The sequence below is a fragment of the Engraulis encrasicolus genome, chromosome 20 (genome assembly GCF_034702125.1).
Source record: "Engraulis encrasicolus isolate BLACKSEA-1 chromosome 20, IST_EnEncr_1.0, whole genome shotgun sequence".
In the NCBI taxonomy this organism is placed as follows: domain Eukaryota; kingdom Metazoa; phylum Chordata; class Actinopteri; order Clupeiformes; family Engraulidae; genus Engraulis; species Engraulis encrasicolus.
Genome location: NC_085876.1, coordinates 31,994,141 through 32,021,878, shown reverse-complemented (window position 1 = coordinate 32,021,878; position 27,738 = coordinate 31,994,141). Strand labels below are relative to the sequence as shown.

Genomic DNA, 27,738 nt, shown 5'->3' with positions numbered 1-27,738 from the left:
AAGTGGAAACGCAACAGTGACAGACGCATCTTAGGGCAGAATCCACATCAGACGGTGGGGGTGGGGTTGGGGGGTAACAGAGGTGTTAGGGGTTGGGGACGATTGAGGACACAGAGAGAGAGACCTTCCTGAGGAGTGAAGGCAAAGTAACCAGCCTAAAGGCCTCTGGCTTTTTTTTTTTGTGTACGATTCCTCAGTGCTAAGGAAACACCTTGTTAGATTTACATTGACTGCAGTGTTTTGTTGTGGTTACCTGATCATAAAGTAGCAGTACAGTAAAATACAATGACCATCACCGCAATAGAAACTGAATGGCAGGAACTCTATGGTTTCAACAGTGTCTGGTAATAAGCATACAATGTCCTTCTAACCGTTGAACATACAATGGACAATCTATGTAAATACTGTACATTTTCCTTGTGAAAAAAATATCCAAGATTTTACATTTCTGTGATAATGATTGTGATATTGCTGTGTGTGTGTTTGTGTGTGTGTGTGTGTGTGTGTGTGTGTGTGTGTGTGTGTGTGTGTGTGTGTGTGTGTGTGTGTGTGTGTGTTATCTGTGGTGGTCTGTGTGTTCTTGATCTTTGAGTGTGTGTGTGGCAGTGTATGTACGTGTACGTTCCCCTGCATGTGTGAGTCCTCATGTATGTACCTGTGAGCGTGTGTGTGTGTGTGTGTGTGTGTGTCCCTGTGTGTGTGTATGTGTGCGTCCATGTGTGTGTGTGTGTGTGTATGTGTGCGTGTGTGTGTGTGTGTGTGTACTTTTCCTCCTCTTCTTCCCATGGCTGACTCATCCACATCTCCTGTTTACCCTCTCCGGTGTGTGTGTGTGTGCGTGTGTGCGTGTGTGTGTGTGTGTGTGTGTGTGTGTGTGTGTGTGTGTGTGTGTGTGTGTGTGTGTGTGTGTGTGTGTGTGTGTGTACTTTTCCTCCTCTTCTTCCCATGGCTGACTCATCCACATCTCCTGTTTACCCTCTCCGGTGTGTGTGTGTGTGTGTGTGTGTGTGTGTGTGTGTGTGTGTGTGTGCGCGTGCATGCGTGCGTGCGTGCGTGTGTTTGCTGTCCTGCACTGCGCTACGCTACCCTGTGCTGTGCTGCACTGCTGGAAAATATGCCCTCTGGTCTCCTATAACTGTGGCCTTTGTGGAGCACCAGGCCTCTGCAATATTTCTCACCTGGGTGCCACGCCGCTCATGCCAGAGAGCAGCACCCAGCACCCGGATGACTTAACCCTCGCGTCACCACAACGCACTGTCTTAGAGTTACAAACCAGCACTACGAGAACGTTTAATCATCAGATGTAATGAGCCTTTTTTTAAAATAATAATAATATTGGTGATAGTAATCGATGACAATAATAATGTAAGGGGAAGGTAGAATGGCGAAAATCCAATAACACTGAAAATGCACTGAACTTAATATATATTGTTACTATATATGCCTGATATACAGGCATTAAAACGGATCATCAAAAGAAGTTTTCCACACACCGCATTCTCCCGGTTGCTGGTGCATCTCTGAAGTAGTCAATGTAGGAAATAGATCTCACTGAGTTTCTTCTTTCTTTTCTCTTCTTTTCTTTTTCTTTTCATCCATTGCAGGGTTAGACAGATGTTTCGGCTGCAAGAGCCCTCAGTATTACAGTATCATCAAGACACAAAGTCTGAGGTGAAGTGGTGATGAAGTGGTGTAAATATCTGATCCGTATTAAGCACTGTCTTTTTTGTAAAAGAAATCAACGTTTGATCTTCTCAAACTCATCACACAACTGTAAAGGACCACATATGGGCATCGCAGGCCTGTAGATCTTTTTTTTTTTGAAGGGGATTTTCAACAACATCTTAGAGAATTAAACTTGGGAAACGAACTATTGTTGTCTGCATAACCTTGGGGTTTCCATATATAGAATTTTCCATATTCGGGTTGAATTCATTTATCTGTACATTGGTAAGGGTCAAGCACTGATATCACAGGCATTTTTCAATTTAGCACCCAGACAATTGGAGGACAATTGATCTGAGTGTTAAGATACATGTAAGAATGTATAACGTGAAAAGATTCTACAATATCTTGGCACATACAGGACATAGTCCATGCGGAAACATGTGTGATGAAACATGAAACCTTACGAAACAACATTGAGTAAAATCATTGACACCCAGTAATAAGCCGTCGCACATATTTTTCTTCTCACACATTTAGTTGATAATTTGCCCCTAAGTTTTGTTTTCAAAACTGTGTTTATATATATATAAAAAAAAATCCCTTTTGAGTATGCTTGAATGGGGGAGAAGGCATGGGAAAACACACAAGCAAAGCAAAGGGGGTTTGTGGTGAGTGGTGGTGAGTGTGGAGGAGTGGGGGTAGCAGCAGCATTAACTACATGGCTCTTCCAGGGAGATGTCCCGTGGCAGACAGTAGTTACAGGAGGAGATGAGAAGAAGAAGAAGAAGAAGAAGAAGAACACCAACAACAACAAGAAGAAGAAAGAGTCTTCTGACTTGATCCAGGGGGATGTAAAGGTGTGAGGGACAATCTTTAGCATTTATGGCCCATGGGGACTCAGGGGAAGGAGGAAGTGGAGCGGTATAAACGAGGGACCGCTGGCTGGCTGGCTGGCTGGCTGGCTGGTGGCTGCAGACTCCCCTCAACTCCAAGTCCATCAAGGGAGACACTGGGATTGTGTGTGTGTGTGTGTGTGTGTGTGTGTGTGTGTGTGTGTGTGTGTGTGTGTGTGTGTGTGTGTGTGTGTGAGTGAGAGAGAGAGGGAGAGTATTCTACAGCCATGGACTGGGCATGCCTAATATAACGTAAAAAAAACAAATACAGTGTTTTTTTTCCTGCAAGCTTCTACAATCTGATTAAGATAAACCAAGACTTAATAATGGCCATCACTTTGGTGAAATAAATTAAAACTGAGATCCACAAGTCTGATAAAACTGATGCCATGTCACATCTTGGCTACTTTCTTAATTGTTGGCCTACCCCTCATTTCTGTAGCCTACAAACCCAGTCCTAAAATAAAAAAAGGTCAAATGAATGGCTGATAGGCTAATATCACGTTAAATTGAGCACTCCGGTGTTGGCACGCTTGTGCCAGAAGCTTTGCGCACAAGTCACAGCTTTTCCACAAATAGACTAGAAGCAGTTGATTCTGGCTACTTAGAGTAAAAAATATTTAATACTTTGCGTGAAATAGGTTAAGCTTCTTGATAATTTGTCGGTAAGTCTTTGATAATGCGCCAGTGGCACCATTATAGTCATGTTCCATCAGCAGTCACACGTTTTTTTTCGCCACGTTAGAAAAAGGTGACAGCTTATCACAGTTCTTCAGTCGGGCCCATTACGGAAAAGGGGTTCGTATCACCTTCGGACCATCCACTCTTTCCGCAGGAACACTCTGGGCGCGTCAATCGTCGCTGTCTAATGGCCCGTCCCTAGCAAACACAAGACTTCTCACTTGTGTATTTGGGACAACAAAAGATTAGCATTACTCGCAAATATACAACTGAGTTCAAAGGGCCCCGCTCAGGCAGACGTCTTGCCTTGGCTTTCCTGTGAAGCAAATTCGGGACAAGATCAGCCTGGGCCAATCTTTCTTTTATTTTCTATTTCCTATTGCCTCTGAGCAGTTAATCGTGTTTTAAACCAAATTGAGAATACTCCACACTTAATCATACAGTAGGCTATTTCCTTATTATCAGGAAGTTATATATTTTCACAATCAGTCCTTAAAATAGCTCTAGATTATGTGCGTCATGCGCGCGTCAAGGATGGAATAGGCCTAATGTCATAGCACCTTATAGAAAAAGTAGGCCTTATCTCTATCTTTAAAATGTGCAACAACAAAAAAAAAAACATTGCCAAAATCCTGTATACACAGTGTAGCTACCAATATCAGTTTTTCTTTCGGTAGAAACAACATTACGCTCTGTAGGCTAACAAAGTGGGCAGGCCCATTGTTCTCACCACGCCCACTCATAGCATGTGGTCCTTTGGTGGGCTTTTAAAACTGCGGGACTCACACCCTACAGTCAAAAAACTCGGTTGTCTGATAAACATCAAATCAACTTGGACCGTGGTTTACCATAGGACTTGTGACAGACTATCCTCGGGAACTATGACTTCTTCCAACGCCGACCAGCGACTGGATCATCTGCTCAGCGCCGTGGAGAGCGAACTCCAGAAAGGCAGCGAAAAGGGAGACGCGTCGGAACGGGATATTAAACTGGAACTAGACGACGCAGATCTTTGGGGAAAGTTCAAAGAACTCACTAATGAGATGATAGTAACGAAAACTGGAAGGTATGTTTCCGTTTGATTAATGTATTTCTTAGATTTTACTTGTTCATTTATAGCACATGTGGTGCGCAAGTCTGGGTTATATTTTAGCACCAACATGCTAGCGAACCGTTATCACACCTTTTGACGTGATAGGATTCAGTGTATTGTCATTTAACCATATTTAACATCAAAGTGTGTATCAGCCAAGCATGTGGTTTTGACACTGGGTAAATATAAAAACCATAAACGTCTTAGCCCTTACGGTAAAACTATTTTTTCCCCTTTGCATTCCCATCAAATCTAACCTCTTTATGTCTCTTGGTTCAGACGGATGTTTCCCGTTCTGCGAGCGAGCGTCGCGGGCCTAGACCCCAACGCCATGTACTCCGTCCTCCTGGACTTCGTTGCTGCGGACAACAACCGTTGGAAGTACGTGAATGGCGAGTGGGTGCCCGGCGGGAAGCCGGAGCCGCAGAGTCCCAGCTGCGTCTACATCCACCCGGACTCGCCAAACTTCGGTGCGCACTGGATGAAAGCTCCCGTCTCCTTCAGCAAAGTCAAATTGTCCAACAAGTTCAATGGTGGTGGTCAGGTAAGAAAAAGAATCAGTGAAATGTGTCATAAAAGTAAATTATTATTGTTATTTGTATCACTTCATATGTAGAATATGTTGTTTTTTTGTATTTCATGTTGATAAACTTGGTGTTGGCCTAATCACAATAAAAGTGTGTTATAGTTTTTAATCACAATCTTATTTCATTTCTTTCAACAGATTATGCTGAACTCCCTGCACAAATATGAGCCCAGGATACACATCGTCAAAGTCGGCGGCATTCAGAAAATGATTAGCAGCCAGTCATTCCCAGAAACGCAATTCATCGCTGTGACAGCCTACCAGAATGAAGAGGTGAGCAGTAGGCCTAACAGAAAGTAGCTAGATGTGACCTACCACAATATGTATTATTATATTATATTATATTATATTATAGTATATAATTATTATATTATACATTATCATATATTATACATTTTATTACTACTTTCCAATGCAGGGAGACTGAAATGAAACTGTTTTAGGGTAAAGCGGTAGGCCTAGAAAAATGCTCATCTTCTTGTAACAAGTGAAAATGGTATTAAAAAGTATTAAATTGGGTGATGAAAAATGTGCAGATACCCTGTTGTTTCTCCACAGCAATGTCAGTAATGGTGCGCTCATCATTGTGCTTCCATCTTCCCTCCTCTGCAGATCACAGCTTTGAAGATCAAACACAACCCCTTTGCCAAGGCCTTCCTAGACGCTAAAGAGAGGTAAACACCAACTCAATTGTGTCAGTCGTTCTCAATACTCAAACATGCTTATTTCATGTGATGTGAGATGGAAATGTACTAACTTAAGTCTTTTTCATGTTTGTGTCAAAAGCAGAAGTGAGCATAAAGACGTCCCCGACCACAGCACTGACAACCAGCAGTCTGGCTATTCACAACGTAAGTCTCCATCATCAGCATCTTCCAAAATGGCTGACATGTTCCGAGAAGCATAAACATATCCAAGACGTCAATACTTTTACGATATACAATTGTTTCTATTTTTTTTAGCTCAACATTTTCTTGTATTCATTATTCAATACTTTGAAGTATGTATTGTCATGTAAATGGTTTCTAAACACCAACTCTTCTGTTTTCCTTTCCCCCTTTCCTTGTGTAGTCGGCGGTTGGTTCCTGCCCAGCAACGGTCCCATCTGCCCCAGCAGCAGCCCTCCCCAATTCAGCACCAACCCGGCCCACTCCTCGGGCTCCTACTGCGAACGCTACTCGGGCCTCAGGAGCCACCGCAGCGCCCCCTACCCCAGCCACTACCCCCACAGAGGCACCCCAACAAGTAAGGCCCAATACCTACACTGTAGTATACGGTGCTTGCTCATATTGCTGCTAAAAATAACATCAATCAGCAATCAGATTAGTGGGAATGGATGGAGATAATTTGGCCAACATTAGGCCCGACCTTTCACAATACAGTGCAGGCTTATACTGTTACTTATGTATAACAGCAGCCATTGCAATCATAATGTAAATAATAGACTAAATATAATATAATATAATATTATATAATATTATATTATATTATATTTAGTCTATATAATGTAAAAAATAGCAGAATAGAATAGAATATAACATGGCGGAATAGAACAAAACAGAATAGAATAGTCCCAATACTAGTGATGATTGCATTTCATGACTGACAGATCTCCTCTCCCCTCCCCTCCAGACAACTACATGGACAACAGTGCGGGAGGCCTGTCCAGCCACGACAGCTGGTCGGCCCTGCAGATCCCCAACTCCACTGGCATGGGCACCCTGTCACACACCACCAACACCACCTCCAACAGCAGGTACTGTAATCTCATTAGTACCTCACAGTGGAAATAATGCATTTTAGATTACAATTTTACATATACCTGGACATGCAATAGCGTAGCTTGGCTAAACCACCCAGCTGACCTCTCGAAAGTGAAAGTGAAAGTGAAGTCTCCTCTTGCTCCTCCTCCTCTCTGTTGCATCTCTTTGCTGAAATTCAAAATAAAAAAAAACTTCATTCAGTACCATGAGCCCCATCACATGAGCTTACACTTGGCTTCACTTGGAGACCCTTTCTTCATGCTGTTAGACATTGAATGTCTCATGTAATTGAAAGATAAATGATGGTGTAAAGAAATACAATCCCATTCATTCATTCATTCATTCATTCATTCATTCATTCATTCATTCATTCATTCATTCATTCATTCATTCATTCATTCATTGTGTTTTTGTATGTGATATGGATCCCCCTGGGTCAGAAATAAAGAACTGAACTGAATTGAATTGAATTGAATTGAATTATTAATTCCTTCCTTCCTTCCTTCGTCTGCAGCCAGTACCCCAGCCTGTGGTCGGTGGCCGGCACCACCATCGCCCCATCGGGCTCCTCCTCCGGCTCCATCCCCGGCGGCCTGACCTCCCAGTTCCTGCGCGGCTCCTCGGTCTCCTACTCCGGCCTCACCTCCTCGCTGCCCGTCTCCTCCCCGTCCCCCATGTACGACCCGGGGCTGAGCGACGCCGGGGTGGTGGGCGTGGGTGACGCCCAGTTCGAGAGCTCCATCGCCAGGCTAACGGCCTCCTGGGCACCCGTGGCACAGAGTTACTGAGTACTACTGTAGACGGCTACCGAGACGAACTGGAGACTGTAGACTGCTACTGAGATGAACTGGAGATCAACACATAGACAAACACAGAACATAAGCCATTTCACAGAATGTTGATGTTGATGTTGAAGACATGCAACAGAGAGAGAAGCAGAATGATCTCTTCCTTTCTTCCATCCTTCCTCCCTCCCTCCCTCCCTCCATCCCTTCCCTCCTGACATGGTTCCCCAGAGGGACCTTATGGTTCCCCAAAGGGACCTCATGGCCTTTTGAGCCCCCTGGAGGTGGGACTGTGAACCGTCTCTCTGCTTCTTCCTCTCTTCAGCTTTTCAGCTTCACTGAGATTTGGGAGGCATTGGCTGGGGATCAAGATGGAACACTTAACAAGCCAGCCAGGCATGAGTAGTGCGAGGCCAACTTCTCTCCTCTCCTCCTCTCTTCTCTTCATTCTTCACTTCTCTCCTGTTCACTGTCACAGATGGGTGGTGCACTGACAAGCGTACCCTAGAGTGAGACAATCATCCAGAGACTGAGAACTCAGCAAAGCGGGAAGAGGGTCTAAAGACGAGAGTATAGTAGTCTCTCAAAGCAAGGGGCCAATGTTTGGCGTTTGTATTGTCCACTGCTGCATCTGTGTCACATAGAAAAATATTATTAATACTATAATTATTATAACTAAAATGGGATGACATCATGATCTGTTTGTGTGTGTAAATGTGTAAATAAATAATTATTATTTCTGTATTTTCTGCTGGTTGTATGAAGGAGTTTCTACTCTGAGTAGAACTAAAAGGGATGAAAAGTGTCATTTTCAAACAAAGTGAAGTTCCCCTCTATATGTGTTCATCCTGAAAAGTGTTCCCTCTAAAAAAAACACATGTACAGATCTATCTATTTGTAATTGTTTTATTCGCCATGCGTTTTATTTATATTGTTTTTAATAATAAATTAAGAAAAGCTTTACATGATTGTTTGCAGTATTCTTTCTCAAGTTTACAGCATTCCTCAAAAACAAAATGAAAGAATCAATCAAAAGTACAAAGGGACAGTACATTTGGGACAGTCAAATACTAAGATAAAAGCTGAAAATGAGATGTCACCTCTTGTAACATAAGTTATGGGTGTAAATGATGGTACAGTAGACACCACATACATAAAATTACATAAATTCTTTTTGTTATAAATTTCACATAAGCTGACAAATTTCCCCCCAAAAACATGTATTGAATAAGTACTTCATTCAGTATGCCTGCTGCAATTCAGTTGAGAAGTTTAAAAACAACTGTTCATGCATTATTCAATAATATATTCCATATACAGTATCTAATACATTTGTTCCAGAATACAACTTCCTTATGTAAACCATTACTCATAAGGATGGATATGGGTATTCATGATACATTGTTCTGAATTCTGTCTATGTAGGCCTATGTGAAGATTAAATATTGCCATGAAAGCCTTGGGTCATTGCAGAATTTTGAACGTTGTCAGTGCTTTCAGTTAGAGCAGATGTGTCAAACTCAAATTCAAACTGACCAAAATCAAAATACGTAACAAATCATGGGCCAAACTCAATATTTCCTTTAAAAAAGGACTAAAATTGTCCCAGCCTGCACTTAGTAGGCCTACTCCTAGTTAAATTCCACCCACACTATTTCCCATCATATATGGTATTTCAAATGTGCCCGCACATATTGTGCTGCCTACGTAAGAGTGTGAGCTGTTTCACAGGATTGGCCTTAGCCCTCTCATATTCACATTCAAGTCTTGTTTCACTATACATAATAGTGTATGTGGTGGGCCAACTGTAATACACATTTGAAATGATCTCGCCGCCTGAATAGAATGACTGCGGGCCAGATTTGACCCTGGGCCTGAATTTGACTTCCCTGAGCTAGAGTAACCATTGGTCACACAGGCACAGACGTATAACAACAATACAGATAATACATGTAAATATAAAGTACTGGCAGGAGTTTGGTTGACTCACACAGTCTTTTCCCCTTGGTAGATTGTTTAATAAATACTTGCTCAAGATCATGAAATGAAATAATATAGGACCATGAAATGATATGGGATAATCATTTGAGCATGTCATAATACATGAGGAAAAAAGGTGATAAAATGTTATATACAAATACAACCCAGGCCTAAATATGAAATCCCTTCAGCCAGCTTAACATTGGACAATGAAAAAATGATTAAATTCATATTAAGGTATTTTAGTTGACCCAATCCACTGTTATTAGGCGCATGAAAACAGGCTGAATTGTACTGTGTATATGGGAACTGAATGTAGTGTAGTCATCTCAGGATAACAAATTAGGACTAAATAGTCTGTCACTAAAATGAGCTTGAGTAAAACCATTTCAACCTCAAGTACTTTGGTCTTTACAGGGTATGTTTTCAAAATAAAAGCCCTTCAATTAAACCACAACACACATGCTGATTATGAAGACACACACACAATTTTACAATACCTAAAACAGTATAGTATCTAAATAGACTGAATGATAATGGCTCTAAATAAGAACAAAAAGGTCATGGCCTCTTCATGAGGAAGGCTAAAAAGTCGCTGAAATCACAGCACCATTGGACATGGCATGGATGTGAATGTTGGTAGAACGGGTCAAAGTTATTGGTGCGGCCTGAATGTGAAGTGGTGTCCCGCGTTGTGTAGTGGCGGTGAGAAGTGAGCTGTCAGGTAAGTACCACGCAAGGCGTCTCTACCTCTCACGGCGCTTCGTTAAAATCTGCAGCACGGTGTGACACAAGGCCAACACCGATCTCCGATTCCCCGCGGCGTCCAAGAAAAGAAACTCTGAAGGCCGAAAGGAGCAGAAGATGAAGAAGCAGGAACACAATATTAAATGGAAGCGGCGGAGAGAGGGAGGGGAGAAAGTCACACCCAGGAGAGAATTAAAAAGGGTTAGAGTACTCAATAAACCACTCAAACACCACTTTAATCACTTTTTACTTTATTACTTTTTAATTTCCAGTTTAAACATTCCATTTCTCTTTTAGAAAATGAGAACATTTTTTCGTACTTTTAGCACTGACAAAAAAAGGATGACAAAAAAACATTTAAAATCTCTCAACAGCAACAATTGTTATTAAAGTTACAATTCCTGTATGCAGGGGCGTAGCAGGCAATTTTGGGCCCTATGTACAATCAGCCACAATGGGACCCCTCTCAGCCATATAACTTCATACATCGGACTATGTGTGGGCCCCCAGATGTACATGGGGCCCTGGTAACTCAGTCACACTTTACCCCCCCTGAACGACACCCATGCCTGTATTTAGTATCTCATTAATGTGTCTAATGTGTTAATTTAGGGTGTAAATCTTTGCTGTGACCAATTCCACTCCAATCATTGGATTCTATTTCCAGATAGGAAAGCTATTGATCATACTCCACAGGCAGCACTTGAAGTCAGTCCTATGAGACTCCCCACACTGCCTTTTCCACAGTAACCAAAGTGTGTCTGCATGTGAGCATGCACACACACACACACACACACACACACACACACACACACACACACACACACACACACACACACACACACACACACACACACACACACACACACACACACGGACACACACACGGACACACAGGCTTAGCCACACATACACAGGCCCAGTGCTACAGTATGACACGTTCAGGGGCACAACCACGCACAGCCCAACACACACACACACAAACACACACACACTGGATTCATACATAGACACAGAAACATGTACTGTATGTGCGCAGGCATGCAGGCACACACGCGCACACACTCGCGTGCACGCACACACACACACGCACACGCACACGCACACGCACACACACACGCACACGCACACACACACGCACACACACACACACACACAGCCACACACACACACACACACACAAACACACACACACACACACACACACACACACACACACACACACACACACACACACACACACACACACACACACACAAACCTATCCAGCCAGTGTCTGACGTCAGGCTCCCCTTGACAGGGCTGGCTGTGTGTGCCGTGGGGCCGGTGATGGAGGACTCGTCACCTGGGCGCAAATGAAGAGCCAGGGGTCGCGGGGGCCGATGGCAAACAGACATGAGGGAGCAATGTGACAGCCAGCTGGCAGGAACCAGAGGCAGAGGCAGCCGAGAGGAGCAGAGCAGAGCAGAGCAGAGCAGAGCAGAGTAGAGCAGTGCAGAGTAGAGCAGAGCAGTGCAGTGCAGTGCAGTGCAGTGTATGTCTCTGTATGAGCTTGTGTGTATGTGTGTATGTCTCTAAATTAACACTAGCCAACCGGCCAAATGCTGGTTAAATTTCAGTTTGGCTGGTAGAAAAGACCAACTTACCAGCCACTTTTACCCATTAGTGAGTATGTGTTTGGGATGAACATCTACTAGCCATTTTGGCTGGAGATGAAAAAAGTTAATTTAGGTCCCTGTATGTGTGTGTGTGTGTGTGTGTGTGAGTGATATCTTTCACTATTCTCTACATGAGATTGTGTATTGCTGTGCGCCTACCGTATGTGAGCTTAGGTATGGGGATGTGTGTGCACACCGCCGTGTGGTCTTCCGTGTGCATGTGTGTGTTTGTGTGTGTGTGGTGGTGTATGTGTATGTGTGTGTGTGTGTGGTGGTTTGTGCGTGCGTGTGTGTGTGTGTATGTGTGTGTGTGTGTATGTATGTATGTGTGTGTGTGTGTATACGTGTGTGTGCTGTTTGTGTGTGCTTGTGTGTGTGTGGTGTGTGTCTGCGTGTGTGGTTTTGTGTGCTGAACTCTGGCACAAACCTCCAGCATTTCCCCCATCCCCCGACCCTCCACATACCTGGCTGTCCATCTCCATCTCCACCCTCCTCTGCTCAGTGCCGGGCGGCTAAAACTGGAACGCAGACCCACAGAGGGCCACAGACAGGTCAGACAGAGATGGGCCTGTTCAGTCCCACGCAAACAGAAACAGATTTCAAGACTTCGAGACTTTGTTGTATTGTCCTTGAACACAGTTGCCTGTGGAAGGACATTAGATAGCATGGTGGACATGAGAAAAAAGTGTATTTAAAGGTGCACTATGTAATATTGGCGCTGCCCACTCATAAATGTTACCTTTTTCACAAATACTTTAACACCACCATCAAATTCTATAAAAGTGTTCATTAGTGTGCACAAGTGTGCACCACGCTAAGCCCCCCCCACATTTGGGCTTGCATGCCCACAGGGATCCCGGTTCGACCCCGTCTCTCTATCCCACTTGCTTCCTGTCACCATCTCAGACTGTCCTATCAAATAAAGGCATAAAAGCCCCTAAAAATATATTTTTTAAAAAGTATTCATTATGACTGGGAATCTTTTTCATACATGAAGAGGGGGATCTTCTCCATGTCCGCCATTTTGAAATAGACATTTTTAGCCGCAAACCTTACTGTACTTTGATTATACCTGTTACACATTGTCCCACATAGACAATATATGTGCTTATTCTATTCTATGTTCGCTTTATTACCTCCACCATCTTTTCGGTCACGTTAGTTTGTCTGTCTGTCTGTCTACTAGTCAGCAGGATAACTCAAAAACTCGGATTTGGATGAAACTTTGTGGAGTTGTTGGAAATGACCAAAGGAACAAGTGATTACATTTTGGTGGTGATCTGGATCAAGAACTACAAATCTAGACGCCCCTAGTGAAATTAAAATTGCGGGACAGGGCAATTTTTTACGTTGTAATTTCTAACTCCACAAAAAGAAGGCAGTAAGACTTGAAATAAAAATAGGGTGTAACATAGTCAAATGTTCAATCAAACAGCTTCCTTGACGGAGGTCTGAGTGGATTTCTAGTTACAGTTTACTGTGGTGTGTACATTTTCAAATGAGAAGAAGAAGAAGAAGAAGAAGAAGAAGAAGAAGAAGAAGAAGAAGAAGAAGAAGAAGAAGAAGAAGAAGAAGAAGAAGAAGAAGAAGAAAGACAGACACAGCATGTACTTAACCACCACCACCACACTTGGTCAGTAGGTTTTGGTGGGGTTTATGGACAACATAAGGATGTTTGTCTGGAGTCTTTGAGGGGCAGTTCTAAAGCTCAGAGTTCCCTTCTTCAGAGGCAGGTAAACAGCTCCTGCAGAGATGAGATGAGATGAGTGGGGCTTTGTACAATTATGGCAGCCTGCTCCTCACTGACTGAAGTCTTTGTAAGCAGGGATGAGATGGACACACAGATGGAGAGAGATGTGGGGGTGAGAGAGAGAGAGAGAGAGAGAGAGAGAGAGAGAGAGAGAGAGAGAGAGAGAGAGAGAGAGAGAGAGAGAGAGAGAGGCAGGCAGACAGACAGATAGATAGATACAGGGCCGGCCCAAGGCATAAGCGAACTAAGCGGTGGCTTAGGGCCCCGGAGGTACCAGGGGCCCCCTGTGAGCAGCAAAAATCAAGGAAGGCTACAGTTTGTTACAGACACTTTGTAGCCCATAGCAGTGTATCCCAACGTTTAGGGATCCATATTTTTGCCAATAGGATTATGAAGGATCTGATGCTGAGTAGGTGGTGGTATGAGGGGCCCCGGATGAAATTTTGCTTAGGGCCCCATAAAGGCTTGGGCCGGCCCTGGATAGATAGATAGAGACACAGACAGGGAGGCCGGAAGGTGGACATACAGACCGGCAGAGAGGACGGAGGGGAAAAACGTAAAAAAAAAAAAATCCATTCTACCTAATGAGGTAGACAGACTATGTTTTTTTTTTGCTGAAAAACATAACAAGAACCCATCACAAACTTTATCCAACCAGTGCAGGGTCAGCTGATTGTAAGACAAGTACACAGGTCTACTGTTTACTCAGATAAGCTACCTGTGTTGGAAGTAAACTGTGATTCTTTTTAAACTTTTACTTTTACTTTTGACACATCTGGTTGTAATGTCTTTCTAGACTCATGTGGCGTAGTACTATGGTAATAAAGTCAGCTACGAATATTTAAACGGACACTGTGCAAGATTTTTAGTTGTTTATTTCCAGAATTCATACTTCCCATTCACTAATGTTACCTTTTTCACGAATACTTACTACCACCATCAAATTCTAAGTATTCATTATGACTGGAAAATTGCACTTTTCATACATTAAAAGGGGGATCTTCTCCATAGTCCGCCATTTTGAATTTCCAAAAATAGCCATTTTCAGCTACGATAATGACTCCACTTGGACCATACTAGAAAATATTTGTTTATGACTCGGTACAATTTCATGTAAAGATCAAATTTGGCAATAGGCAACCCAATTTCAATAAGCAGCATACTTGCAGTACCTTTTTTGTCCATTTCCTGCACAGTGTNCCTTTAAGTATTCCACTGGAGGAATAGTGGCCATGACACGGATGGAAAAAAGAAAGAAGAAGAGGAAAGATCAAAACTAGTAATTAAAACGTTATAATTACTGAGCACTTCCAGTTAAATATCTATGAAAAACAAGAGGAAACGTTTCATTGAAAAAATGAAAATAGAATGGTAAGAAAATGGAAAGTAAACAGAAGAAGGAAGGAAGAGGGAGGTAAGAGAGAACAAGGAAAAGAGGGGGAGAAGAGCAAAGAGAGAAAGTGGAGAGAGAGAGAGAGAGAGAGAGAGAGAGAGAGAGAGAGAGAGAGAGAGAGAGAGAGAGAGAGAGAGAGAGAGAGAGAGAGAGAGAGAGAGAGATGCGAAAGGAGGATCCTCCATCAGTCTGTGCAAACACAGGAGGAGTGTTGATGACACACACACACACACACACACACACACACACACACACACACACACACACACACACACACACACACACACACACACAGAGGAAGGTTGATAGTTTTCTCCCCACACTGCGGTCTGATGTCTGTGTTAGTTCTTGTTAAAGAGAAGCCCTGCAGAAAAGACCTAACAATCCGGCCTACTCTCTCCTCCCACACATATGTGTGTGTGTGTGTGTGTGTGTGTGTGTGTGTGTGTGTGTGTGTGTGTGTGCGTGCGTGCGTGCGTGCGTGTGTCGCATGTGGTGCAAATACAATCAGGAGAGAGTGTGCCTGGCATGGAGGTGTGGATAGGAGGGCACACACACATTGCACACACACTCCATCGATTACCTGCTGAAAAAGGCAAATGACCTTTTAAACAGTGTCTGATAGCTCTTCTGGTGCACAGATGCGTTTGGATGAGGAGCTGTCAGTGTGTCAAGGCAGGTGCAGACAGGAAGGATGTCTTTTTCACACTCTAACTAACCCCTTGTTAACTACGGTGGTGTATAAGAAGGATCTCTATTTCACAGTTTCACTACGCTTACATGATGTTTTTCATTCCGAATTAATAATTCTGAATTAAATAGTTCTGTCGGGTTTACTTTGATCTTTCCGATTTAAGAGGTGTTTACATGACGTTTTCAAAGCGAACTGTAGGCCTAGCTTTATTCAGAATTAAATGGAGTTAATTCGGAATTAAAAACGTCATGTAACGTGTAATATGCCTTTAACCCCTTAACATGCCATGTGATTATGCCTGAGGGAACGCTTGAAAAACACACTCCATACAGAAATGAACCCTGGATCTCAGCCACTTGAAGGTCTTTTTGACGCTAACTTTCTGAAGTTTTATCAAAATTGCTGTAAATCTCGCAAAGATTTTTTTTTGGTAAAAAAAGTAAAATGTTGCTGGTACAATCTTTGCAAATAGTTTTATCTTCCACAAGACCTATGGCCTTGAAAACATATCCTGATCACCCATAACTCCATTCTACTAACTATGTAATAAATATATCCTGTAAGAATACATCTTAACCAAACTCAAATGTTGCTGCTACAAGAGTAGCAAAATCAAGCTCAACATTTAAGTAGCTGGTGAAGACTTCTCTTCCAAGAGAGTTTCTGATGGCTACAAAGCTAAACCTATTCCTCCATAACCCCTTGCACTAACTTTGTCATTCAAAGGAACAGAGGTGTCAAAAGTAAAAGTAAATGTATGGTGTAAGCACAACACTAGCATATGATACTACATAGCAGTTACACCATTACTCCCCTGTACCAAATGAGGTAGATATACTTTCTTGTTACTGAAAACACTAAAAACCTAACAATAACCCACCACAAACTTGATCCAACCAACGCAGAGGTATATAATCACAAGGCAAGTACACAGGTCCACTGGTTTCTCAAAGAAGTTAGCTGTGTTGGAAGGAAACTATGTTTCTTTTTTTAACTTTTACTTTTGACACCTCTGCAAAGGAAGGATGGCTCATTAAGTTAAATACTGCTGTTAGAATAGTAGGGTCATTCCTCTCAATGTGGCCCTCTCTCTGACTGTAAATAGAACACGTCCAACCTAAGAAAACAAGGAACATTAAAGAAAATCGAGGATAGGGAATGAGAACCCTAAGGGGGACCGGAATCCCAAAAAGTTGGGACGCTTGGTATTTTGTGAATAAAAGCAAAATGCTGCCCTTTTCAAAACGTTCAATTCTTGCACAAGAATGACAATAGCACAAGGTCAACATATAGGCCTAAACTGTTAAAGCAGGACAAAAGTATAATCATAATATTTCTCCTTCACTTTAACAACTGATATGTTGTCTTTGCACAATGGTTTATGTTATAACAGATCGAGTGTTTTGAAAATGACAGCATTTTGATTTCATTTTAAAAATACCAAGTGTCCCACCTTTTTTTGGAATCCTGTTGTAGTATATGGAAATGTTTTTATGTCTTTGTCTAAAATAAATATACTGGGTTTTGGCTTTCTGTGCACACAGCAGGGTAGAGAGGTGAATGTACTCTCTTTTCCAGGTATCTTTCTCCTCAGAGGCAGCCAGGCCAGGAAAGGGACGCAGGCAGCCTGGGCAAACAGCAGTGGAATTATGACGAGCGAGCGAGCCATACAGATTTATGAGTGGTTCACGACTTCCAAAAAACTGTTTGTCATGTCAGTTGTGTGTGTGTGTGTGTGTGTGTGTGTGTGTGTGTGTTGCACCAATCTACCTTTGTGAAGCCACTGCTATTGGAGCACACCAACAAGGTGGGCCCCCCGCTTCATGTGGGGCTCAAATCCTGGACCCCACATGTTTTGACTGCTTTTGCAGGGGTAGTTTTGTTGTTTCTGTTATAAGCAAAAGTGTAAAAACATTTCCTCACTGACAGGTTAAGGTTAGGGATTGTTTTGGTTTGGGCACAGTTTAGCATTCTTTAGCTATTGTTAGGGTTAATATGAATGGAAGTCAATGGGAGGGCCCCACAAAGATATTAAGGTGGGGCTGTGTGTGTGTGTGTGTGTGTGTGTGTGTGTGTGAGAGAGATGTGGAGGAGGGAGTTGGTGTGATGAGACGTTGGGGAGGCGAGGGGGGAGGAGGAGGATGGAGAGAGAGAGGGAGAGAGAAAGAGAGAGAGAAAGAGAGAGAGAGAGAGAGAGAGGCTGTATTTGCTGACACCCACCCCACTCCTCCACCCACAGCCTCATAACCTCCTGCCCACCCCCCTGGTGCCCCTGCACCTCCTCTCCTCTGCGCCTCCTCTGATGTCTGTGTGTCTTCGTTAATGAAGAAATTCTGGTAAGTGGGTGAGACATTGCTGTCAGCTGAGTGGCCGCTGACTCCTGCCACTGCTGCCCCTGGCCCTGTAGCCAAGACAGACCAGCCACTGGCCACAGCGGACACACTCACACACACTCGCTCTGTGCCACGCACACACAGACACACACGCACAGACACACACGCACACACACGCACAGACACACACAAAGGCACAGACGCACACACACATACACGCACACATTTCCCTCTCTCTCTCTCTCTCTCTCTCTCTCTCCGTATACTCACAAATGGAAATATTTTTGCATCACAAAGGCTCCACCACAAGCATTATGAACCCAACAAATGACAAATACCACCATTTATCACCTCAACAATTAATCATATCCATTACACACATGCACAAGCGCACTCCCCCCACACACACGCACACGTGCACACATACACACACGTACGGGTGCACACACGCATGCACGCACACGCACAGGCACACGCGCACACAGTCATAAATACATGACAGTATGGAAAGTATTAGGAAGATGGAGTAAAGGAAAGGACTAATATTGCTACTGTCTAGCCTCAAGGTAGAACAGAGCTTATGAATTTTCCAATTCGGTCATCAGTTCTCATACAAGCAATTCTCTGCTTGTATGTTGATATAAAGGAAATGAATGTGGGTTTGGCATCTGTGAGACCGATCCATGACTTGATTGAAGAAGAATTTTGTGATATTATTTTGAGGATACTATTTTTCATATATAGCAGTATATATAGTATATTTTTCATGTGTAGTAACATTTCAGCAGAACAAATATTTCAGGCAGGTAGTTAATTTGAGTGAATTAGAAACGGTCTCCTGGTTAAATGGAAGGCTACAAGTTTACAATGATGAACTTAAAACTGAAACGAATGTGTGTATTGTTCAGGTTTTTAGAACACACACAAAGGCCATTTTGCACATCCAGATAAAGTCTTAAACATTTTTCAGACAAAACTGTGGAATGGCTGTACACCAGTAATGCTTGTGAGATTTGATCTTGTTTTAGGCTTTCACGGGCTGTACCAAGCTATTTGAAATCAATCAATCTTTACCCCCCCCCCCCTTAACGAGATGAATGAACATGGCCCTGAACCTGGTCGGGGTGTCACGGAGGGACTTTAGGACACATTTAGGACGCATATGGGCCATTTCGCACATCCAGAAAGTCTTGCTTGGCTGCCATAAGCTAATGTCAGTCCCCAGACATCAGGAAGATGGTAAGCACCCCTCTCACTTTCGTGACAGGGCCTAGCAGGCAGGCTGGGGGACACTGGCAGGATGTCGAAAAGCACTGTAAACAAACTCGCCGCTCCGCTCCAAGTTGTTGTTGCGATGTTGCAAAATGCAGCGTACTGCTTCAATAAAGGGCTCACACGACAACTAGACATCTTGCAGGCCTCTCTCACAACACTAGCAAAGACAACTAGTGGAGTACAGGACACCAGAGCTGCAATTGCTGCTGGAGTTTATTACTTGATTGTGAGCAGCATTTTGTTGTTGCATTGAAGTGGGTATAGCCAAATTTAGACAATTGTGGCCATTTTACAGACAATGACATGGTTGGCAATGTGTGGAAGAAATAAAATGTTATTATTTGTTACTTGACTGTGTGTCCGAGTCAACTATATTTATGTTTAAAAGATGATCTCAATGAGGAATGTGAAAAAGGTTGAGGGTTGTTGAAACATAGTCACTAAAGAACTGACACACGCAACAGTCTTGGATTTATGTAGCTCAAGAGCACCCTCAAGTGGCAAAAAGGAGACAATGCAGGGCAGATAGAGGAGTTTCCTTTGGATGATTTCCTTCATGTGGTTGTACATTAATGACTTGTACTAAGAGTTATCTCATTAATATTTATGTTGTTAATTGAAGAATAAAACTAGAGAAGCATTACTTGATTAACGCTCGATTTCCCTTGATATTGAAACAGTTGCCTCATTTTACACTGGGACCCTGTTAATGTCTTTCATTTAACCAGTCACCTAGTTTTAGTACAGTGATCCATGTATATCCATTTAAAGATGTAGATTCATTTAAAAACCAACTAAGCCATTTATATTGAAAGATTTTTTTTTATTTCAACCCAATTCTCACTGGAATCATCGATGTATCGCATGGACTCATCGACAAGAATTCTGTACTTTCAACTATATTTTCGGATTTGTGAGTAGTTAAAGTAGCACCTGTGACAGAGCGCAACGCGTCTGTCACTTTAAGAGCGGTTCCTCCCGCTTATGGTTTTCAATGTTGCAAAGTGCATGGACTAAAACCACAGTTGCCAAAGACATTCAAAATGCAATCCGTGTTGTATATGTTTGCTGTGGGTTTTGTGGGGCTTTAGAAGCACATTTTGTGCGGGGACATTTGTTAAACCTTTTCATATTTAAAACCAGAAATGTTTGTTACACGTGGGTCAGAAACAAAAGACGCGACACAGGTTTTAAACAGCGCCAGCATTTATTAACGTTTCACTTCAAACAGTAATGTTAAGATTCTTTCAGTGCGCACATTTAAACATCTGAATCCTTTTCATGCTGAAGTTTAGATAACATCATGGTTAGCCCAAATGTTTGTTGATACTTACCTGTCGTTGTCTTCCGTGGGCAGGACCAAACCAGACTGAAGGTCTGGGAGCGTTTTTCACTGTGTCTTCGCGATGCGCGGGAAGATGATAATTAGTCCGGAGAGAATTTAGTTTTAAAATCTTACGTAAGTGTTCTATGAAATATTTGACGTCAGCACATTGTTGTTATATTTGTATACATGTGTGGAAAATGTTTAGAGCTGTTAAAATCTGTCTAGTTTCATTGATTGATTTTAATTGTGTCACGACTGTGAGAGAGTCTTTTAAATATGCGCAGCTCGGCTCATTCGAGAGATGGCCGCTGCACTGTGAAGACGCATGTCTTGAGCTCTGTGTGAGTAATCTGACAGAAGACAGAGTAGCCTAGCTTCCATGGGCTATTGTCCCAATTTTTATGTTTTTCATCAGTGTTTTTGTTTGTTCTGTTTGTTGAAACTGCTGGCTTAAAGAAAATAAAAGAAAAGCTATTTTTGCACATTCCTTGTTTTGCCTATCATTTTGACTGACCACTCCATCTGCTCGGCACACTCTATTACATTTGGTGGCAGCGAAAACTACTAGTGTGCGCAGGTCAGTCTTAATGATAGCAAATAATGGGAACTAGAAGAAAGGCGCAAGCTGAAGCAGCTGAGGAGAAAGACGATGCACCTCAGCAAAATCTGGAAGGCTCTGTGCAGGAACTGCAGTCAATGTTCCAGGCATTCATGGTGGCGCAGCAGAAGCAAGAGGAGCGGGCATTGGAAGACCAAGCACGGCAAGAGCAACGCTGGAGAGGTATCGTGCACCAATTCAGCATGCTCCAGGATGAAGTGCGGCAGGAGAGATGGGAGCTCGGCCGGGGCCGGGGAAGGTCCAGACTGAGGGCAGAGCAACATGACGTCTCAAGGTCAGCACCAGTGTCGACAGCGGTCAGTCCAGCACACGTCACACAGATGGGAGCACAGGCAGAGCTACAGAGGTGGGCATCAGAAGACCAAGGAGAAGAGACCATGCCAGCAGCGGCAGGTCCAGGCCCTCCAGTGCGGCAAGCAGCAGCAATCTCAGGTGCAGCGGCGGCGACGATGACTGCAGGCCCAGTAGCAGTTTCGGGTTCAGCAGCGATGGGGGTCCAAGCGGCGGCGGTGTCGGGAGCAGGCCCAGGTGCGTTGGCGGTTCCAGTTCCAGCGGCGATGGGGGTCCAAGCGGCGGCGGTGTCGGCAGCAGGCCCAGGTGCGTTGGCGGTTCCAGTTCCAGCGGCGATGGGGGTCCAAGCGGCGGCGGTGACGGCAGCAGGCCCAGGTGCGTTGGCGGTTCCAGTTCCAGCGGCGATGGGGGTCCAAGCGGCGGCGGTGACGGCAGCAGGCCCTGGTGCGTTGGCGGTTCCAGTTCCAGCAGCGATGGGGGTCCAAGCGGCGGCGGTGACGGCAGCGGTCCCAGGCGCGGGGGCGGTTCCAGGTCCAGCGGCGACGGGGGTCCAAGTCACAGGCTGGAAAGGGCCGAAGATGCAAAAATACTCGGATGATGAGGACATTGAACATTTTCTTACAACTTTCGAACGCATTGCTACGGCTAGTTGGTGTCCCAAAACACAATGGGCACTGCATCTAGTCCCACTACTTACCGGCAAAGCAAGAGCGGCATACATTGCCATGGACTTCACAGACTCAATGGACTACGACAAGGTCAAGGCAGTTATCCTTGAAAAATATGAAATCAACCCAGAGACATACAGGCAGCGATTCCGGTCGACGCAGATGTTACCTGGTGAGTCACCCAAAGAGCTCTTCACCAGACTGCGCGAGCTGTATGAGAAGTGGACACAGCCACAGACCCACACCAAAGAGGAAATCAACGACATGCTCGTCCTAGAGCAGTTCCTGAGAATGGTGAACAGCGACGTCCGGCTGTGGATCAAAGAACACAACCCCAAGACGGCGAAGGAGGCGGTGGTGCTCGCGGAGTCCTTCATGGCGGCACGGCGCGGCGCAAGACCACACCAGATGGCCGGGGGAAGAGACGACACAGCTGGGCGGCCCGGTAAGTCTGAGGGTGGTTGGCATGGTGGTTCCACTGTTAAAAGCCCTAGACCTGTTAGTGCTGATGTCAAATGTTTTTACTGTGGTGAGGTAGGGCATATAAAATCCAAGTGTCCCCACAGAAAACCCAAAGTATCTGCTGTATCCGTTGTCCCTAGTACTAGTGGGGGGGAAGCCACACTAGAGGAGGGGGAGGCCATGACAGTAGTGCGGGTGGATGGGAAGCAGGTGCAGGCCCTGATTGATACTGGCAGCAGCCAAACCATTGTACGTTCCGACCTAGTATCCCAACACAGTGCACCCAAAGAAAGGAAGTTGCTTATCCGTTGTGTTCACGGTGACGAACGGTCGTACCCGACTGCTGAAGTTTACCTAGAGGTGGATAATGTTTTATACCTGGTTACCGTGGCAGTGGCAGACAAACTTCCATACCCAGTAGTTTTGGGCAGAGATATCCCGGATCTGGTGGCACTAGCTGATGGCCATAGTTGTAACATGGTAATGACACGTTCACAAAAGAAGGATAAAGACAACACATGGAATTTGTTACCATACCCTGAGGTGAAACGCAAAACAAGAAGTGAGAAAAGAAAAGAGAAATTTAAAGGCACTAAACTGACTGAAACTGATCCACACCCTGAGCTGGATGGGGAGGTGAATGTTGCCATTCCCTCTGATATAATCCAGGCCCAAAGATCTGACAAATCCCTGCAAAACTGTTATTCAGGCTTGGTTGCTGATGGAAATGGGGATGCACTTGGCCCCAAATTTAAGCTGAAGGCAGGTATTTAGTGTAGACATGGGGAGGAAGGTGAACAGCTGGTGCTACCAAATTCTCTGAGAGAAACGGTCATGGAAGTTGGTCATGCTAGTGCATGGGCCGGTCATTTAGGCCAAAACAAAACTTGGGACAGGATTGTGCAATGCTTTTACTGGCCCAACATGTATGCTGAAGTGATACATTTCTGTAAAAAGTGTAAGCAGTGTCAGTTGACAGCCCCAAACAGGAAGGGAGCTAGAGTTCCACTAGTCCCTATGCCAATCATTGATGTCCCATTCAGCAGAGTTGCCATGGATATAGTTGGCCCACTAGAGCGTAGTCGCAAAGGCAACAGATACATCTTGGTCATTGCTGACTATGCTACTAGGTATCCGGAAGCATTCCCTTTGCGCAACATTAAGGCACGGCAGGTAGCAAATGCATTCCTTCAGTTGGTCACACGGGTGGGAATACCGAGGGAGGTGCTCACAGACCAGGGGTCAAATTTCACATCTACCCTCATGAAAGACGTGTACAAATACTTAGGTATAAAGGGCATTAAAACCACGCCATACCACCCTCAGACTGACGGGCTTGTTGAGCGCTTCAACAAGACCCTTAAGAGTATGCTCCGCAAGTTTGTGTCAGAGTCAGGGTCTGACTGGGATGACTGGCTGCCTTACCTCTTATTTGCCTACAGAGAAGTGCCACAATCATCGACAGGTTTCTCACCTTTTGAACTCCTGTATGGTCGCAAAGTGAGAGGTCCACTCGACGTCCTGAAGGAGGCATGGGAGGGAGAGGAGCCAGCGAAGAAGATGAGCGTACTGTCCTACGTCCTAAAGATGCAAGACCACATGCAGCGGCTGACTGAGATGGTGCAGGAGAACATGAAGTCTGCCCAGGCCAAGCAGCGGAAGTGGTACGACGCATCGGCCAGAGAGCGGTCCCTCCAGCCAGGTCAGCAAGTGTTGGTGCTGCTTCCCACTTCAGAGAGCAGCCTCCTTGCAAAGTGGCAGGGGCCATATGTCGTCAAGCAGAAGACGGGCAAAGTTACATACGAGATCATCACACCAGACAAGAAGAAACCCTCACAGATCTTCCACATCAACATGCTGCGGGAGTGGCATGAGAAGGAGCAGCCGGTCAACTGCCTGTTTGCTAAAGCGGTGGAGGAGGAGGAAGAGGCAGAGGAGCAGTACTTCCCGGTGCAGCGGGAGGGAGCTGGAAACATCGACCTGAGCCACCTCTCCGAGACCCAGCAGCAGCAGCTGAGAGCCGGTGTACCAGAGGGGGTGTTCCAAGGCACTCCTGGCAAGACAAGTCTGGTGCAGCACAACATCAAGCTGAAGGCGCCTGGTCCAGTGCGTCTTCCATGCTACCGCATCCCGGCGCAGCTTCTTCCCAAGATCCGGGAGGAGATTGACGGCATGCTGGAGATGGGCATCATCGAGCCGTCTTCAAGTGAGTGGTCGAGTCCGGTGGTGCTTGTACCCAAGAAAGATGGGTCCTTGCGTTTCTGTATGGACTTTAGAAAGGTAAACGCAATCTCTTCTTTTGATCCATACCCTATGCCTAGAATCGATGACTTGATTGATAGATTGGGCAGTGCCAAGTACCTGACCACCCTTGACCTCAGTAAGGGTTATTGGCAGGTACCCATGTCCAATGACTGTAAACATTTGACTGCTTTTAAAACTCCATTTGGATTTTATCAGTTCTGCTACATGCCCTTCGGACTGCAGGGGGCGCCAGCAACTTTTCAGCGTCTCATGGACCAGGTGTTGAAGGGGGCGGAGACGTACTCGGCGGCATATTTGGATGATGTCGTCATTCATAGCCGCTCCTTCGACGAACACCTGGTTCATGTGAAGGAGGTGCTGAGGCGGCTGAAGGAGGCCGGTCTGACTGTCAACTCCCAAAAGTGTGCGGTGGCTCAGAAGGAGGTCCAGTACTTGGGTCACGTCATCGGCGGGGGGTTGGTAAAACCACAGGTGGGGAAGGTCAGCGCCATCCTGGAGACTCCGGTGCCGACCACCAAGCGTCAAGTCCGCTCCTTCCTGGGGGTGGTGGGTTGGTACCGGCGCTTCGTCCCACACTTCTCCACCAGGGCTGCTCCACTGATCGAGCTGACTCGGAAGTCGGCTCCCAACAGAGTGGTCTGGACAGAGCAGTGTTCTCGGGCCTTTGAGGACCTGCGCACCTGTCTGACCACAGATCCCATCCTGCAAAGTCCCGACTTCTCTCAGCCATTCCTGGTGCAAACGGATGCATCCGGGACCGGGCTGGGGGCAGTGTTGCTCCAGGGTCCACCTGGGGAGCAAAGGCCGGTGGTCTACTTGAGCAGAAAGTTGTTTCCACGGGAGTCGAGGTACTCCACTGTGGAAAAAAGAGGGGCTCGCCATCAAGTGGGCCTTAGACTCGCTTAAGTATTACCTCATGGACAAAGACTTTGTGTTGGAAACAGACCATCGGGCCCTTCAGTGGCTTGACAAAATGAAGGACACAAATTCCAGAGTGACGAGGTGGTATTTGTCACTCCAGCCATTTCGGTTCACAATCAAGTACCGTCCTGGCCCTGAGAATGTTGTGGGCGATTACCTGTCCCGAGTGCACGAGGAAGACGTCCACTCTTGAGGGGGGGGTAATGTGACAGAGCGCAACGCGTCTGTCACTTTAAGAGCGGTTCCTCCCGCTTATGGTTTTCAATGTTGCAAAGTGCATGGACTAAAACCACAGTTGCCAAAGACATTCAAAATGCAATCCGTGTTGTATTTGTTTGCTGTGTGTTTTGGGGATGTTTAGAAGCACATTTTGTGCGGGTTCATTTGTTACACCTTTTAAATATGCAAACCAGAAATGTTTGTTACACGTGGGTCGGAACAAAGACGCGACACAGGTTTTAAACAGCGCCAGCATTTATTAACGTTTCACTTCAAACAGTAATGTTAAGATTCTTTCAGTGCGCACATTTAAACATCTGAATCCTTTTCATGCTGAAGTTTAGATAACATCATGGTTAGCCCAAATGTTTGTTGATACTTACCTGTCGTTGTCTTCCGTGGGCAGGACCAAACCAGACTGAAGGTCTGGGAGCGTTTTTCACTGTGTCTTCGCGATGCGCGGGAAGATGATAATTAGTCCGGAGAGAATTTAGTTTTAAAATCTTACGTAAGTGTTCTATGAAATATTTGACGTCAGCACATTGTTGTTATATTTGTATACATGTGTGGAAAATGTTTAGAGCTGTTAAAATCTGTCTAGTTTCATTGATTGATTTTAATTGTGTCACGACTGTGAGAGAGTCTTTTAAATACGCGCAGCTCGGCTCATTCGAGAGAGGGCCGCTGCACTGAGAAGACGCACGTCTTGAGCTCTGTGTGAGTAATCTGACAGAAGACAGAGTAGCCTAGCTTCCATGGGCTATTGTCCCAATTTTTGTGTTATGTTTTGATCAGTGTTTTTGTTTGTCCTGTTTGTTGAACTGCCGGCTTAAAGAAAATAAAAGAAAAGCTATTTTTGCACATTAGTTCCTTGTTTGCCTATCATTTTGACTGACCACTCCATCCGCTCGGCACACTCTATTACAGCACCTCATAAAAAAAATCTTAGATAAGTGTTTCCCCAAGTGCAATGATTTTATTTGATAGAACCACGCATTTGCAGATCTATGCCTATGGTGGCGCTCCAGATGAAATGCTTGTGGAGCAAGGTGGAACCCATTCACCTGACGAGAGACCATTTTAATATGCTGCTGTACGCTCATGTAATGTTACCATTACCTAGTACGTGATCACAGGCAAGCACACTTGAGGATGGAAAACACATTACGTAAGTGAGGTGATATGTGACCAGCTCAAGGCAGCGGGTCAGTGAGGAAGCGGGTCGGTAGCCTTTGGGCCTTAAAGCTCATCCAAAAACAACAGCGGCGGGGGATCAATGACCCAGAGAGCTACAGGAGGGCTTCGCACTCTGGCCTTCACCCTGACCATCCAGGGGCCGGGCCGGCACACCTCCAGAAGCACGGGGTGGGTCACAGGCGTGGGATGTGTGGAGGAATAGAAGACTGTGTTTAGAAAAGTGATTCTTAAACAATGGGCCGGCGCCCTCCGGTGGGCCCTGAAGGCATTCCAAGTGGGCCTTGAAACCATTTTCTAAAAATCTAAAATAATGGTGTGCTGTTTTTGAGTTTTATTGCTGATTGGGTCAGGTTGGTGGTTGGTGAAAATTCTGAGTGGGCCCTATATTGGAAAAGGCTGGGAACCCCTGCTTTAGTGTACAGATTTTGTGTACTGTATTGAACTACATAGAAATCATTCATTAAACACAT

The 27,738-nt window shown here is 44.8% G+C and overlaps 1 protein-coding gene across 2 annotated transcripts; it reads left to right on the top strand.

The window, feature by feature from the left end:
- Positions 1 to 4,123: 4,123 nt before the first annotated feature.
- tbxta (T-box transcription factor Ta) lies at positions 4,124 to 8,432 on the top strand. 2 transcript variants are annotated; one of them, XM_063184899.1, is made up of 8 exons: positions 4,124 to 4,308; positions 4,615 to 4,879; positions 5,060 to 5,194; positions 5,534 to 5,595; positions 5,711 to 5,772; positions 5,993 to 6,166; positions 6,554 to 6,677; positions 7,199 to 8,432. In XM_063184899.1, the coding sequence occupies exons 1-8, from the start codon at positions 4,124 to 4,126 to the stop codon at positions 7,470 to 7,472; spliced, it is 1,281 nt and encodes a 426-aa protein (XP_063040969.1). In that variant the 3' UTR covers positions 7,473 to 8,432. The 2 variants fall into 2 exon arrangements, with proteins under 2 accessions (XP_063040969.1, XP_063040970.1); XM_063184900.1 differs by lacking the exon at positions 4,124 to 4,308 and having other exon boundaries at positions 4,666 to 4,879; positions 5,708 to 5,772.
- The last annotated feature ends 19,306 nt before the right edge of the window (positions 8,433 to 27,738 follow it).